Genomic DNA, 14,873 nt, shown 5'->3' on the forward strand with positions numbered 1-14,873 from the left:
CTGCTTTTATAGAAATGAGTCAAAATAGTAGGAGGGCAACGGCCGATATTACGTGGATTTTGTGATTAGAATATAGCATCAAATGTTGTACTTGGGTTTGCTTCGTCAACTACCAACGTATCAAACGTTAAGGTGCATTTGAATCAAGCAATACCAACATCTTTAACCCGAGAAGTGCTACCCACTTTACCATTGTCCTCTCTTGATGCCACAGAGGTATCTCCCTCTACAGACGATGACTCGAGGGGGTCAATAGCCGAGAGAGCCGCCTTTGCCTTTGCTGCTTTTTTCTTATCGTGCCACAAGAGGAATTGAACAGTTGCAGTTCCCAAGACTGGAAATTTATTGTCAGTGGGAAACACGACTCAGACGGAGGAATGACTTCTTACTGAGCAATATTTGGAGTACGATTGACCAAGTATATCCCTTGGGAGCTCGAGGGAATGCTGTAGTTTTCCACACGAAGTTGGGGGCCTTTGTTCAAGCTGGTTAGGATTGTCTTAGAGGCAGGGGAACAGTAGAAGATACTCACGACAGCTTGTACAACATAAGCAAGGTCATTCGCCATCGCGACAAGCAGCGCTCGCTTTTCCGTGTCATCGGAGCAGATCTCATTGATCCAACTCAGGATTAAAGGACCGGCGCCCATCTTAAGGGAGTATTAATATTTGACGATTGTACACTTCACGAAATGGCAGACTTACTCCAATGTTACTCAACCAATAAACGGCCATACGGCCCTTGAGATTTGTGTAAAATGGCAACTTCATCATTAAGACGGTGAACAGGAGCTGTGCAGTAGTGGTAATCGTTAGCTGGCATATCATAACAATCATTTAACTGATATAAGGCTCTCTTGACTTACAGTAATAACGGCGCCGATGTAAATGAATGGCCAGCGAGCGCCACGACATGGCCCATCGGACAACCAGCCCCAAATCAATCCCATGACGATGAGAACAGCGGTCGTCGGAAGAGGTACTTATACGGGAGTTAGTTATTTCTGATCAGATGAAGAACCCGAAGTCGAACTCACAGTTATTGATCTGTGAGATAGTGTAAGTAGTCCCGGGGAGAGGAGGAGGGTGGGCATTGAAACTCTTCAGCCAATATCCCATAGCAGGTTGAGGGATGCCATTGTTCCAAAGGATGTATAGCAATGCTGTGGGGCATTAGTATAGTTTCATGACAAAACAGGCATAGAGTACGACTCACGAAGAAGATAAGTATGCCAACTCAACAGGATTGCTTTCGCCTTTGCCATAGTCCAAGGCTTCTTGCCAACACGTCCAATATTCTCCATTCTCTTAATTGACAGAAGATGCTCCTCTTCTGTTGTCCACCATGTCTTCTTACCACTTTGCGGTAGATTAGGGAAGAATACGTAACCAGCGAGCGCAAGAGGTAGCGTAATGATACCATCAATAATAAAAAGCCAGCGCCCTGTTCGCATCTGTCAGTGATTCTGTTCTTTGCTTTCATTTGATTTGAGGCGAAGGAGTGGGATTCTCGAATCCGAACGCCCGGAGAGGGAAAATTGAGAAGGATTGCAGTCACATACATCCAGCGTAACCATGTGTCCCATTCAGGTTTGTATATGCGGCGGCTTGGAGGAAACCGCTGAACAAAGTGCCGACTGAACCGGCGAGCCAGAAGATCATAGCCCGCTTTCCGATTTCTCGTGGTGTGTACCATGATCCTAGTAAGTAATGGATGCCGGGGTAAAATCCTGATCTATAGCGGGGTTAGTAATTGGCCACAAATTGTACATAGCATATTAGGTTTTTGACATACTCAAAAAATCCAACAAGGAAGCGCAAAGCGTACAGAGCCTTGTACGATTTGACACTAGATGTACAAATAGTTGCGAGTCCCCATCCTACCTCCAGCGTGGGGATGACCCATCGAGGCGAGATTCTGGTTAACAACAAGTTGGACGGAATTTGGCCAATAACATATCCCACAGTCCAGATAGACGTGCCTGTAACAGTCGTTGTTAGCAAGTGCTGGAAAGCTTCTCGGCTTGTTTCACAAGGAAGGATAGAAAAAAGCGGTTTAGGCGAGAGTCAAAGCACATACTAGTCACTAGTTGATTGCCAAACATCTCGAGATCCTCTTCCATGCCACTGAGAAATGCATTGTTGACATTCGATTGGTCGATATTCTTCAAAAAATAACCAATAGATGCGAACGTGAGAACAAAAGCATCTACTTTAAAAAGCATCCAGCGCTGATCCGGTGGAAGGTCCCATGTATCCCACACATAACTTTTCCATGATCTGACAGGATTTACATAGTTTGTCTGGGTGTCGTTGTTCTGGTTCTCCGCATCTATGCTGTGTACCGAAGCGGCCGTCACTCGTTGAGAATCACCCGCGGTTCCCATCGTGCTCTGGAATTTGGCGCTGGAATACCCAGTGCGCAGATCGATAAATTTATAATACCTCTTGGTGGGGTTCAACCCCGGAAACTCTACATATTTTATACAACTAGCGAAATATGTCCTCAGCGGACCTTTTAATCGCGTCACTGAGAGATCTTGCAATCATTCCGCTGTGGAATGCGGCCGTTGAGGAGATAGATAGTCATTAAGCCCGATAGGAAGGTTAATTACGTCCTATAGGTTTATCTTGCGGGTCTCCAGTATACAAACATGGCGAGTCTTCGGTGTAATCTTGCGCAATACTCACGCAATTTGCTTTAAATCTGCAAGCTTTCACTTAAAAGGATGTACCCGTCTGGCCAGTGCTAAGCCTATCTCAAGGCTAAGAAAAGAATCAGATCATTTTTGCTGACAAAACTAGGCTTTTGTTGCCCGTGGACGGTTACGTGCTAAGACGCAATCCCTTGGTATCTTACGTGCTACCAACATCTATTCGAATAAAACATCCGACTATTAAAAGGACAATACCTCTGTTCTTCTAGTTCTCGATATAAACAGATTTTGGCAAAAAGAGGGTATCTAATTTTTGGAAGTCATCGGTATGTCTGTCTCTCGAGACAAATATGCGAGATCAACCTGATCTTCAACGCGGGCGTTGATGCAGATTACTCAAACCTCAGCATAATTATTTCAGCCTACGATCAAATACCAATGTCTAAATAGCTAAGTAACAAATCTATGAGCCTCTTTGCATTTGCCCACCCTATGTCTCATGGATTACTCCGTTCCTCGAAAAGCAATGGATTCACGGGCCAGGGGTACATTCATGTGGAGACGAACCAGCCACTCTGTCGGGACAAGGGCGTGAAATACTCACCTTAATTGCACTACCCACCAACCCCTTTCTCACTGCTATGAGGTTAATAGATCCGATGGCCCAATTGGTCTCAACTCTTCGGCGCACCCATGCACGTGGATCTTACGTGGAACCCCAGGAATGGCTGTACGGTGGTCTCAAATATTAAGATATCATCAGGACATGGCTGGCAGAAGGCATTGTTGTGATGGTTTTCCGACATATTGCATCGGAATTGTCACCTGGAAAGTCTTTACTCTACAGCATATGTACCGGATAACCTTTCCCTTTCCGTTTTAGTGCTCACCCCTTGCCGCTTTTTGATCACTGAGTAAAACTGAGCACGGCCCTAACTGATCACGGGCCATTACATAATCAACCGATCTGCTCACTGAGCATCACCTGATCATCATCTGAGCTAAGCTTCTCCAAAACCCAACTTGTGGACGGCTTAGCCCGCTTTTAGCCCTATACCTCACTAAAACCGGGGTCGCAATTTGAACGCTAAGGAGGGTCCTAAAATTGGACTCTCGACCCTTTTAAGGGTCACTGCTAGGACTATTTATAGATACGGTGGAAGGATTAAAGACCTACCTAGGTATGAATTGGGGGTGCTTAGACACTGGAGGATGACAACCAGAATTTTGTTGAAGGTCAACCTATAGTGTGTTCCATTCGCCCCTTTCTGATTGAAGTTAATTCAATTTGACATATTCATGATTCCTGCTTCATAATATATTGAACTTGGGAAAGACAGCGACACGACACTAAAGGATAATGACATTTCTATCAATTTTGGTGTCTACTCAGAAAGTGAGGAAGGTACTGTTAAATTCTTATTTGCTCTCGATAGCATTTTCCGACCGGTCAAACCCCCGTCGTAAAAGCAAGCAACGGAGTGATCTTATGTTGACATGCCGGGAGCAGAAATACACCGTAATTGTCTTTTCTGCGTCAGACCATGCTATGCTATCTATTATTGCATAGTGGCTAGATTGCTGAAACTAAGAGCGACTCAATATCTAAGCGAGATATGATTCTGTTACATATAATTGACTAACTACCACAGAGGCAGAATCTTTAGGGAATCAATCGAGTTTCAAAAGTTTTAATCATATCCAATTGGCTCTGTAGCCACAGAGATCGTTCCTGACCATTTGAAGAGTTGACTTGTTTCACATACATCAATTATCTCTCCCTCAAAATGGGTCTCAGTTATTCTGCCCTAATCGTGATCATTCTTGTCTGTTGCCTTTCATTAGTCTCGCTCGCGGCGGCTTTATTTGGCCACTGTTCTGTTGCGCGTGAAGTCCGATGGTCACCCACAATCGTGACCAGACTCCCAATTCCTAGCGGCTACTAACAGTTGGGATAACAGAGCGGATCAGGCTATGAACACCGTTGAAAGCTCCATGATAGATCTCGAGGCCCAATCCGGGGCAGACACGGAGAAATAGATTTCGATCTTGAAACAACATTTGAAGATGTCAAACGAAGACTAAGAGCAGACTATTGACCAACCACACTAGGAAGTGCGTTATGGTCCATATCGATTGATCACCTGAGAGCGGGGTAGACCGGGGTCCAGTAGTAGTTGGAAAGATCCAAAGCTGACTTCCCAGCCTCTTCAAAACCAGCCTCAACACGTTCAACACTTCATAAATTCAGTCATTTGCACATCGTCCGAATATAGGCTGTGGTATTGACCCCTTTGACAGCCACACACTCTGATTTCATGGCAATGGATGTTTCTCAGCTTCCGGACATCACCGGCTTGCTTGTCAGGCCAGATAACCCTCCACGAGAGGATGTCGAAGGAATGGATTACTCACGATGTGTGGCTCTATACAACTACCTGATCCAATATGCTTGGCTCGCTGAAGGCCGTCCACTGGCAACTCTGACTGGCAACAGCACCAAGTTTTTCACGGTCCACGGTGCTGAAGCTGAGGCTCTTCGTCCAAGACTTGATCCGTCGGTGGTGGCTTTCCTTGACAACGCTATAATACCTCCTTGGGAAGGTTTTAGCGAAACGCCACTCTCTATTTTCGCATCAGGACTCAATGGGCCACAATCACTTTTTGCGGAAGTTGAAGCTGATCTTGAAGACCAGCCGGTTGACAGCATGCTGCGCTTATGCTATGTGGCCTTGTCAACCGATGACAGTAATGGGGGTGTTATCTACCACCAACGCTATCATCGCGTCGCGATCTTTATGCATACTGATGACTGGGGCTTCGGGTTTCCAGTTAAGGATCATCCAGACGTTTGGAATCCATTCGAGACAGTGCTATCCCACTGGATCGACCTGATTCATATTGGAAAAGTCGTGGCTGCGCCTCATGAAGAGCCAGCGCTATTCGAATTCGAGAAGATTGGGCCCTGGGAGTGGCGGCCCTATAGCGAAGTCCAGGTTACTACGTGTGTCAACGCGTGGGATCGGTTGTGTCAGGCCATCGAGACGCGTATCTCGCAGCTGCCAAACCCACCATCACTGATCAGCCCCGATTCCGGGACTGATACGGATAATCTAGAGCCACTAGTCGCATTAAGCGTCCTAGACGCCGCATCGGTGCTCGATCCTTGCTTTACGCGTTCGTTTCTGTCACGCGCGAGACGACCCTCGTTCCAATACATCGCTCCAGGCCTTCTTCTACCCCCGGCTGACTTATCTGGGTTTGTGGCGTTACAGAAATTCACCGCATTGCCCCTTTCCCAGTATACCGTACCGCCAGTATGCCTTTTCCCCGCCGACACCGGAGACCAGCGTCCTATCGAGCTCACGAGATTTACAAGTCCATGGATATTAATGGAGGATTTCTATTCATCGTCTACCGATACGCATACACCGTCTCGTATCTCCGCGGGTCTATATACTACAGCAGTAGATAGAAAATGGGATGACATGGTCGAGGATGGATTTCAGCTGTTTCTCCCGTTTACCGTCAATGCTGGCTATGGCAGGAAGGTAGGCGCACGACAAAGCGATGGGGAGCTTGTTGATAAAGACAGGTTTTCAGGACTCTTTCAGCATGGATTCAAGCCTTTTGGTGGTAACTACTACCGCCCTCAGCGGCTGGAGCGTTTGTTGGATTGTTGGCGCAAGCTGGTTGAAGATGGCGTCTGGTCTGTTGGGCCGGATGGGGTAGAAGGTACAATCGATACTTTCAAAGATGCTGAGACTGAGAGTCGTTGGAGGGATTATCATATCCCTCCCTCGTGGTAGATATACCAATTCCATCCGGCCTTCAATCCGGAGACTATTTCTGCGCTCTACTCTGCGGGGTTGGACCAGGTAGTCACCCGAAGACGTCCTGAGAGGGATATGCAATTTCATAAGACTAGTCACGATCTTACGCTATTCCAATGTTAAACAAGTACGATTTTCTTAACTGACGGTGATTTATATAAAAATTTCTATCTTTTCCATCAAGCTAAGAGCCCGTCAAGGTGGAGGGCATCAAGTAATGCGCAAGAAAGAAAGCTCCATTGCCATGTTTAATGCAGTCAAGGGATGTAAACAAACGGCGCGTGTGTCACAGTGCTTAATACGGTTCCCGATCTCGTCTCGGACCTAGTCGTACTCGCTGCGAACGTGGGTCGGGACTCGCTGCCCGCCAGGACACCCGTGGTGACAGTGACGGTGGTAGGATCAACAGTCACCTTATCCAAATTGTAACTTTTAACCGCCTCCTTGGTCCACGAGTCAGCATCTGGGTCGCCCATATACATGTCCACGACATGACCATCCTCGTCAAGTACGAGACGCACTTCGGAGCGCGGGCCGTCGTCCTCGTAGATGATGTTGCATGTCCGACCGTCGATAGGGTTGCCATCCAGATCGACGAAGTAGAGATTGTCATAATCAAGGTCGAGATAGGCATCTTGTTTGCCATTTCCAAGGAATTTGAGGTCAGCGTGGCAGACGCCAGCGGGGTCGTTATACTTCTCAAGCGACGTGTACTGGTCGTTGCCGAGAAGGTCTCTTTGGAATATTGTCGGTTGAGAGTCAAAAGGCCGATACTGAGCGCTTGCTACCGGGGCTGGGTTAACGCGCCAGGACTGTCGAGGCCACCCATATGCATTACCGTACATGCTTATCAACGTCGCCTTGTCAGCCATGCATTGACTACCTAGCAAAGTTGGGAGAGGGACACATACGGATCATCGTCAAGAACACGGAACCCATGGTCAGCAACCGTGGAGGTCAAGATAACTCCAGGCTGGGCAGTATAAGTGTATGTAGCCCAGCAAAGCGAGTTGACCGTTTGCTCGTCGAAACCATAAGCATCTATGAAGTGTTTTCCACTACCAGAGCCGCGCCCCGCGGGCAGCGGCCCAAACGCCCTGTTTAAAGGTCAGAGATGATCGCATGACGGTAGCTTGAGTTTTACGTACCAGGTTGCAGGCGGTCCATCGTCATTGATGCGGCACTTGGTAGAGCGGTACGCCGAGCAAGGCCTCCATTGCGCGTCCTTCCAAGCCTTATAATCATTTCCCTGTCTCCCATTCGCAGGGCCGTTAACTAGACGGCAAGCCTGCGGGGAATTATTTCCTGATTCCTTGAGATTGCCCATAGGAAACTCATCCAGTTGACATCGGGCTACGTTGTTGATCGATGCTTGGGCCCGGGTTCGGTACGCGCTAATACGCTGAACAGCTCTCCACGATGAATACTTACGGCCGTTCTGGGCTGTCAGTGGTTGATAGACAGTCTTTCCGTTGAGCAGCTTGTTGATCGCCCATCTTTGGTTATCACAAATCTCATCCCAACCCAAGCCATAGCGGCACGTATATGTGACCTCACAATCGCAGCTAGTCGTCGTGGCGCCGTCGTTAAAGTCGAGAATCGACCACTGGCCATACGCAGTTCGGGTCCCAACTGTCGTTGGGACGCCAACGTTGGGTTTAGATGGGGAGCCGCCGAAAATCCACCCAACTATGCCTGAGATAATTTGCCAACCGACGTAGACCGCAGCAGCGGCGCCGGCAACTGCCCCTAGAGCACATACCGCCCCCTCCCCAATAAGGGATAGGCCGAATGTGGGCAGTGCTGCAAGAAGCGACGGGACGAGATCAGCGAGGCAGAGAGATCCCAATCCCAATCCGGAGAGTATTAAGCCAGGAGGCAAAGCACGCTCTTCAAGTCCATGGTCGCGTACATAGAGACTAAGGCCAGTATTAGACCCGCCTCGCTTGCTAAGCGCAGAAGTCTGGCCATAGAGCACGAGGTTGCCAGAATTTGTGATCGACGAAGGGACAAATCCAGTGCAGCAATATGCTTGAAAGCCACCAGTACAGGTCAGGTCTTCAATCTGCCCTCCATCGTTCTCCTGGTACGAGTTGCTATTACGGGCGACAATGGTGGCCTCGGAGTCAGAGCATGCCGGCGAGCAAGGCATTCCCACGCCTCTAAAACCCTCCCATTGACAGGTGCCCATTGTGGTTCCTGGAGCGCAACATAGTGTCTGGACTTCGCCTGGAGAGCATACGGAGTTCTGCTGGAAGCCAACAATTTGGCCGCGGGCTCCAGTTGCATCGAAATACCCGGTCGTACACTCCCCTCCGCATAGAGACCAGTAGCAGCTCGATGCGATAGCGTTCTGTAGCGTAGCATTGGCCATCTGCTCCTTGAATGAAGTGGCAGCTACCTCTGACACCCCGTTTGCTGTACCGATGCCCATCAAGTCGTTCATACTATCGCCAGCTGTGTTGTCCTGATCGATCGACCACTGGAAGAAAGCCTTTATTAGATGGTTTCTCAAAAATGAAAAACGATAATGAAAAGAAAAAATGAATGTAAGAAAGAAGAAAGAAAGGAAGGAAGGAAGGAAATCGGTCACTGTAAAAAGTGGTCTCTTACAATCATGATACCCCCAAGACACAAGCTATTAGCGAAGACCAGCTTCTGCTGCATTGTCACTCCATCATCGAAGCTTACCCACTGGTTCGTATCAAAGGCAAGCCAGCGGACCCCTGCAGTGGCATCATATGATTCGGTTCCCGTTCCAGCCGCTAGAAGACGTTTGATCTCGGCGTTAGAAAGCGTCCCGGATGACCGTGTGCACTCTCCCGCATTACCACCGGTGGTAAACTGGCATACGCCGTTAGGTGTGGTGCAAGACGGATCAGCGAGCGTAAAGGAACGCCCATACCAGCCCAGTCCAAGCACAACCTTGGACGGATTGACTCCAGCCCTCCACAGCAGGGACAAGCCGTCGTTGATTTCAGTGAGATTGGTGTGCGGGCGGATATAAGGCCCCGTGAACTTGTTGGACGAGTCCCACACGCCATGGATGTCGTAGCTCATGAAGTTGAACCAGTCGACGCTGGGCTCCATGTCAAGAACGTCAAAATGCTGAAGGTACCAGTATGAGGATGGAAGTGTAGTGCTGATTCCCAATCCGCTACCGAACGAGGCCCTCAATTCAGCCAGGAAGGTTGGGAAGTTAGCAAAATCGGCTGCGACGCCGCCTCGGTCGTCGGCGGCAGGGTATTCCCAGTCAATATCCACACCGTCAAAGCCGTATGTCTGCATGAAATTGCGCAGTGAAGTAATGAAAGCTTGCCGATTTGCCGAGGAGCTGACCATGTTACTGAAAGCATTTTGCGTGTTTGGCGTATTCGTTGCATCATTGAAAGACCAGCCGCCGACCGATAGCCACGCCTGCAGCCCTGGCTGCTTGGTCTTGAGTGCCGTGAAGCGCGAATAAAGGCTGGCCGCATTTGCGTCCATGGGCGAGAGCTGGAACGTAGACGGGTCGAAGAATGAGAAGGCAAAATTGATATGCGTCAGACCCGTCAGCTCGAGGTCTTCAGGTGTAAACACATCACATGGCCGCTCCGTCGCCCAGCTCTCGTAGTATCCGATGCGCCGCGCAGCCGCAGCGTTGCTACTACTGGAGCAAGAAGGAGTCGGAGCTGCTCCACAGCCGCCATACCCCTCCTGACAACCAGTGCCACAGAAGTCATCAGTGCTGCCGCCTGGGTAAAATAAGGGTCAGTATCTGCTCTCATGGGAAATATCCAAACAAACTTCAAACTTACAGAATCCATATTGCGAACAACACACGTTCAGAGGGCAAGTTGCGTTATTGGGATCAGCGTATTCGCCGCAAGGAGCTTTTGCGTCGCAGTTAGAAATGCAGACGTCAGCCCCACAACTCGAGGGGGAGTAAGAACAAACGCCAGTGTTTGAACAACATGCTCCATTTGTGCAAGGTACTCCAGGTGCGCAAGTGCCTACGGGAAGGTCTCTTTTGCGCACAGAGCCAGAGCCAGCGTCATGGTCAAGGTGGTCAAGTCTTTGCTTTGGATGCTCAGAGAATTGCCGGATGAGGGCCTCGTTTTGGAACCTAGGTTTGTTCTTTGAATAGGCCTCATAGAGAGGCGGCAGGGCCGAAGACGAGTTCTTTGGCAACTGGGGTGCTGGAGTGAACTCAGGCAATTGTTTCGCGTTGTTGCGTTTCCCATGGTTGTGTTTTTGATGACCTTGGGAAATCCCGCAAATTGCGAGAACAAGAAGCGCTGGCAAAAGGATTCGCATTGAAGCTGCTGCCAAAGCTCAACCTACAATGATATCAATGAGGACTGATGAGCAAAAGCTACTCCAGCCTTTGTCGTTGAAGTCTTTGGAGTAATGGCACAGCGACCTCCAGCCTATGGAGAAGACAGGAGTACAACTTTTTTAAACCCAGATATGGGGGTCACGGAGATTACAGCAAGACGAGAAGCCGATCACACGCCAGCGCCCATGATTTTCCATCCATATCGTTGAATTGATGGTGGATGCATGCCCGCCGGGGGGTATTCTGCTCCTCAAAATACCGCCAACTTGCCCAAACAAGCTAGTTCACCGAAGACCCCTGCAAAAGCTTGCGTCGGGGCTGATGTCCAAATGTCCCTAGCAATCAGGCGAGATCCTGCAGAGATCCGGACCACCGTGAATGTACGGAGTAGCGATGTTCTCGCACTCAACATTTCTCTTGACGATGCAGAAATAGACAAGCTTGTAGAGTCGCAGACCATAAGACCATAAGGTCGCGGAGCGGCACTTCAGGGTCTTTCGATCGTTCGGCTTGCCCATTGGATGTTCCAGAGCGGGGCTCCTTTTACAGAGCAGCGTCAGCACTTGTTGAACTAGTAATTCTTAGTTCCCCAGGAGGCATCAGAGATTACGCAGGTCGCCTCAGCCATTGGCTGCAAGAGACTGGTCCGGTGACTATATGAACTAGATACCCCGAGTTAACCGCCACCTAATTTCTGGTATCCTTGTATAGGCTGACAGGAAGGGAAGCAAGTGCGAAGTCACAAGGCACGAACTTCCGAATTTCCCGAAATATCCTAGTACCTGCATCATGCAGGGGAAAGCACGCAGAATTGTGGGTGGCGTGGCTATCGACGAGGGGCACTTCAAGCAGCCCTTCGTGAAGAGGAGAGGAAGAGAGAAAAGGCCCCGACATTTCTGTTTTCCATGCCTTCGGATCTATTCTCGTGCAAAGAGCAATTCGAGCATCATAGTTTATTGTCTACCCAATGGACAAAATGCTATTCTCCTTCTTGAGACTCTGTTTTGTTCTACTTACGGTATGGACAACTTGGGTTGCGGCCGATTTTGCGCTGTATGAAAACTATGATGAAGACGCCTTGATTGCTGGGCTCGCTCTGAGTAGTACGTGTCTTGCAGCACTGTGAGTTTTCGCCTGTGGTTCCTTCTCCCTAAAATGCCCTATCTCTTTAACACCTCACCAAACAGAAACACCACCGTCACTTGCAATGAAACCGCTGTTGGCCTATTAGGGCACGGGGCAGACATCCATTGTAAGCCTGCTATGTCCAAACATGTTGTTGTTTGCCAACGAAGAAGTCAAGCTAATAAATTAAGTCTGGACGACTACTGATGTGAACAACCTCTGCACCACAGACTGTGTCTCGTCTCTGAGTTCCTGGAAGGATAATGTTGCAACAGTCTGTGCAGAAGAGACCACAATCCAGGGCAATGTCGTGGTCAAAGCGAGGGCGCTGCCACTGACTTTTACCTACAACTCTGATCTCGTATGCATGCAGGACAGTTCATCAAATTGGTGTTTCTTGGACTCTCAGACATGGCAAGGAAGTGACTATATTCGGTGGGATCCAACAATGTGCTTCACCAATGGTGATGATAACAGCACAGTCGCGCTTCAATGTGCCGATCCTGATTTTGATATCGGTGATATCAGTGATGACATGGCCGCTCTAACTAATTTGTATGACAAGGAATTGGTATGTGAACTCTCTATGAAGTACATTGATCAGTGCCATTGAGGTTGTCTACTAATTGGGCGTAGTTCTGCAATGAGTGTTTCTTGAATCTGTATCGGCAACGTCTCCTGGATCCTTGGCTACCAGTTACCAATTTCACGGATTATTTAATCGATCAGTTCGACCTTGTTCAAGCAAATTGCTCAACAACGCTGCCTTATAGCACTTCAGCCTCCACCTTATACGTAGGGACGGCAACGGCTACTACAACCACCAGTGCAACGACGACAACAGACTCAACAACTACGGCGACTTGTCTGGGTCAAATGGTGCAGCCACTGCAAAACTGGCTCACATGCAATGATCTTTGCGATACGTATGACATCCCTCCGCTTCTCCATTAGTTGGTGGGCTTGCTGATTCAATGTTGCTAATACGCTGCATGCGGCAACTAGGTACAATATATCAACGGGTGACGCTAGAGTTATCACTGGGGATTACGCCTGCTATTTCAACCAGGCTACCTGTTTCCCCCTTCCATGCGAGATCGATACGGTTTGGGACACACCAAGTTGGTATGTAGGGTATAACGGTGGCCTGAAGCCACGAGATTGTGATCTGTGCTAAGCCCTGTGAAAATAGTGACGAACTTGCTACGAGATATTCCAACTCGACTTACAGCGTAACCACTGCTCAATTCCTCAGCTGGAACACCAATGTCCAGGGCAGTTGTTCAGGAATTGCTGCAGGGCAGCGTGTATGTAAAAGGTAAGTCTAAGATTAAGGGGGTCAAAATATAGAATTTGTGGCATTTGGTGATGCTAACCAGGCCCGACGAGAAAAAAGCGCCCCTGGAGGCACGTTTCCTAAACCCAACGCGACCATCACGGCGCCCGGCGCGACCGGCGAGCCTACTTACTACACAGCAGCCACTGCGGCTTATCCGACCCAAACTGGAACCATCAGCGAGTGCGGCGACTACTATCTCGTTGTAGCCGGTGACGACTGCGCTACCGTCGACCTGCGTTTCGGTCTGAACTATACCCAGTTGCAAGAATATAACACGTACCTTGACGCCACCTGCAGCAACCTGTGGCTTAATTACGACATTTGCGTCGCCCCTGTTACCGCTCAGACAGTCTCAACGGACGGTACGTGCCCTCTGGGGGTAACCTGTGTTGGAAGCGCCTTTGGTGACTGCTGTTCTCCATTTGGCTACTGCGGAACTGGGTCAGATTATTGTGTCACTACAACCAACGGTACGGCGACGCAGGACGGCACCTGTGGGCCTGATTATGGGGGCACGACTTGTATTCCCCAGTTCGGGGACTGTTGTAGTATATACGTAAGTGAGCATCCTTCTTATCCACTTCAGTCGCTGATAATAGACAAAAGGGCTACTGCGGCAATGGCACCACCTATTGTGGTGCAGGGAACTGCTATTCTGGCAGTTGTGATACTGATAATGGCGGCCCGTCTACAAATGGAGAGTGTGGCCCGAATTTTGCCGGAAACAAGACCTGCACTGGTACTCAGTTTGGAACTTGTTGTTCCATATCTGGTTATTGTGGAAGCACCAGTGACTACTGTTCTGGGTCAAACTGCTATAGCGGTGCTTGTACGTCGTAATATTGCTCTGGCTATGGAAAAAGGAGTTTCTCAATGTATATACCATGTCCAAGTAAACATTCCATTCACTTTTGAGATCATCTTCACTCATGCCATTCCAATGCTGATCCAAAAACATTGCATCGACTACCTAACTACATTCAGCCATATCAGTCCTAGTCAGATAATGGCTAAACTCCTTTGAAAAACCCCCCAAGGCTCCAGGGCGGAGAAGCAGCTACTGCGATAGAAAAGAGCTCGACGCAAGTCGTACCTGGAGAAAAAGGCTCTAGAGTACAGTATAATATTGCTCACTGATTGGATACTTAGCATCACCGAGTAATTAGAGAGCACCCAATGAGTACTCACTCGTCCTACACGTGACTGATCTGAGCATGAGCACTGATCTATACGTGCGATTTCATATTTGTTCTGCTGCCTGAGGCCACATATTTATGTTTCCGCCTTGGGGATCAGGCCACAAAGGTATTTTGAGATGGTTTCTAACGAGCTTTCCTACGGCTGAATTAAATTCCTCAAATCCACATACCTCCTTGGGACCCTTTCACATGGCCAATGAAAAAGTCTTGATCGAGACATGCTCCAAATCCCAGCATCGTATCCCAAGGGCACATTGGTAAAAACTGTGCGAATCGGGAATAGCGTCATTTCCCCTCCAGCCCTTCTCTGCGAGTCACAACTGCGCGTCGAGGCTCGTGCGCCAAGTCTCACGGCCTGCAACATTCCACCTAATATTTTCTTTAAAAGGGCCAGAATCTGACA

The 14,873-nt window shown here is 48.8% G+C and overlaps 4 protein-coding genes across 4 annotated transcripts; 2 read left to right on the top strand and 2 right to left on the bottom strand.

Moving 5' to 3' along the window:
* Nucleotides 1-143: 143 nt before the first annotated feature.
* On the bottom strand, nt 144-2,386 carry PEX2_064500 (Major facilitator superfamily domain, general substrate transporter; the record flags this gene model as incomplete). Its single annotated transcript, XM_016743721.1, has 10 exons — nt 144-334; nt 390-474; nt 533-649; nt 705-815; nt 866-981; nt 1,037-1,162; nt 1,216-1,443; nt 1,562-1,734; nt 1,795-1,981; nt 2,080-2,386. 10 exons carry the CDS (start codon nt 2,384-2,386, stop codon nt 144-146), a joined length of 1,641 nt encoding a protein of 546 aa, XP_016594786.1.
* Nucleotides 2,387-4,980: 2,594 nt separating this feature from the next.
* On the top strand, nt 4,981-6,465 carry PEX2_064510 (uncharacterized protein; the record flags this gene model as incomplete). The annotated part of the gene is made up of 1 exon (XM_016743722.1): nt 4,981-6,465. One exon carries the CDS (start codon nt 4,981-4,983, stop codon nt 6,463-6,465), a length of 1,485 nt encoding a protein of 494 aa, XP_016594787.1.
* A 281-nt stretch (nt 6,466-6,746) lies between these two features.
* Nucleotides 6,747-10,295, bottom strand: PEX2_064520 (glycoside hydrolase family 18 protein; the record flags this gene model as incomplete). Its single annotated transcript, XM_016743723.1, has 5 exons — nt 6,747-7,335; nt 7,401-7,586; nt 7,638-8,971; nt 9,103-10,185; nt 10,287-10,295. The coding sequence occupies 5 exons, from the start codon at nt 10,293-10,295 to the stop codon at nt 6,747-6,749; spliced, it is 3,201 nt and encodes a 1,066-aa protein (XP_016594788.1).
* A 1,479-nt stretch (nt 10,296-11,774) lies between these two features.
* PEX2_064530 (uncharacterized protein) lies at nt 11,775-14,270 on the top strand (the record flags this gene model as incomplete). Its single annotated transcript, XM_016743724.1, has 9 exons — nt 11,775-11,929; nt 11,995-12,059; nt 12,124-12,503; nt 12,569-12,858; nt 12,938-13,057; nt 13,125-13,239; nt 13,312-13,633; nt 13,934-14,100; nt 14,256-14,270. The coding sequence occupies 9 exons, from the start codon at nt 11,775-11,777 to the stop codon at nt 14,268-14,270; spliced, it is 1,629 nt and encodes a 542-aa protein (XP_016594789.1).
* Between the last annotated feature and the right edge of the window lie 603 nt (nt 14,271-14,873).

This window comes from Penicillium expansum, assembly GCF_000769745.1.
Source record: "Penicillium expansum strain MD-8 chromosome Unknown contig210, whole genome shotgun sequence".
In the NCBI taxonomy this organism is placed as follows: domain Eukaryota; kingdom Fungi; phylum Ascomycota; class Eurotiomycetes; order Eurotiales; family Aspergillaceae; genus Penicillium; species Penicillium expansum.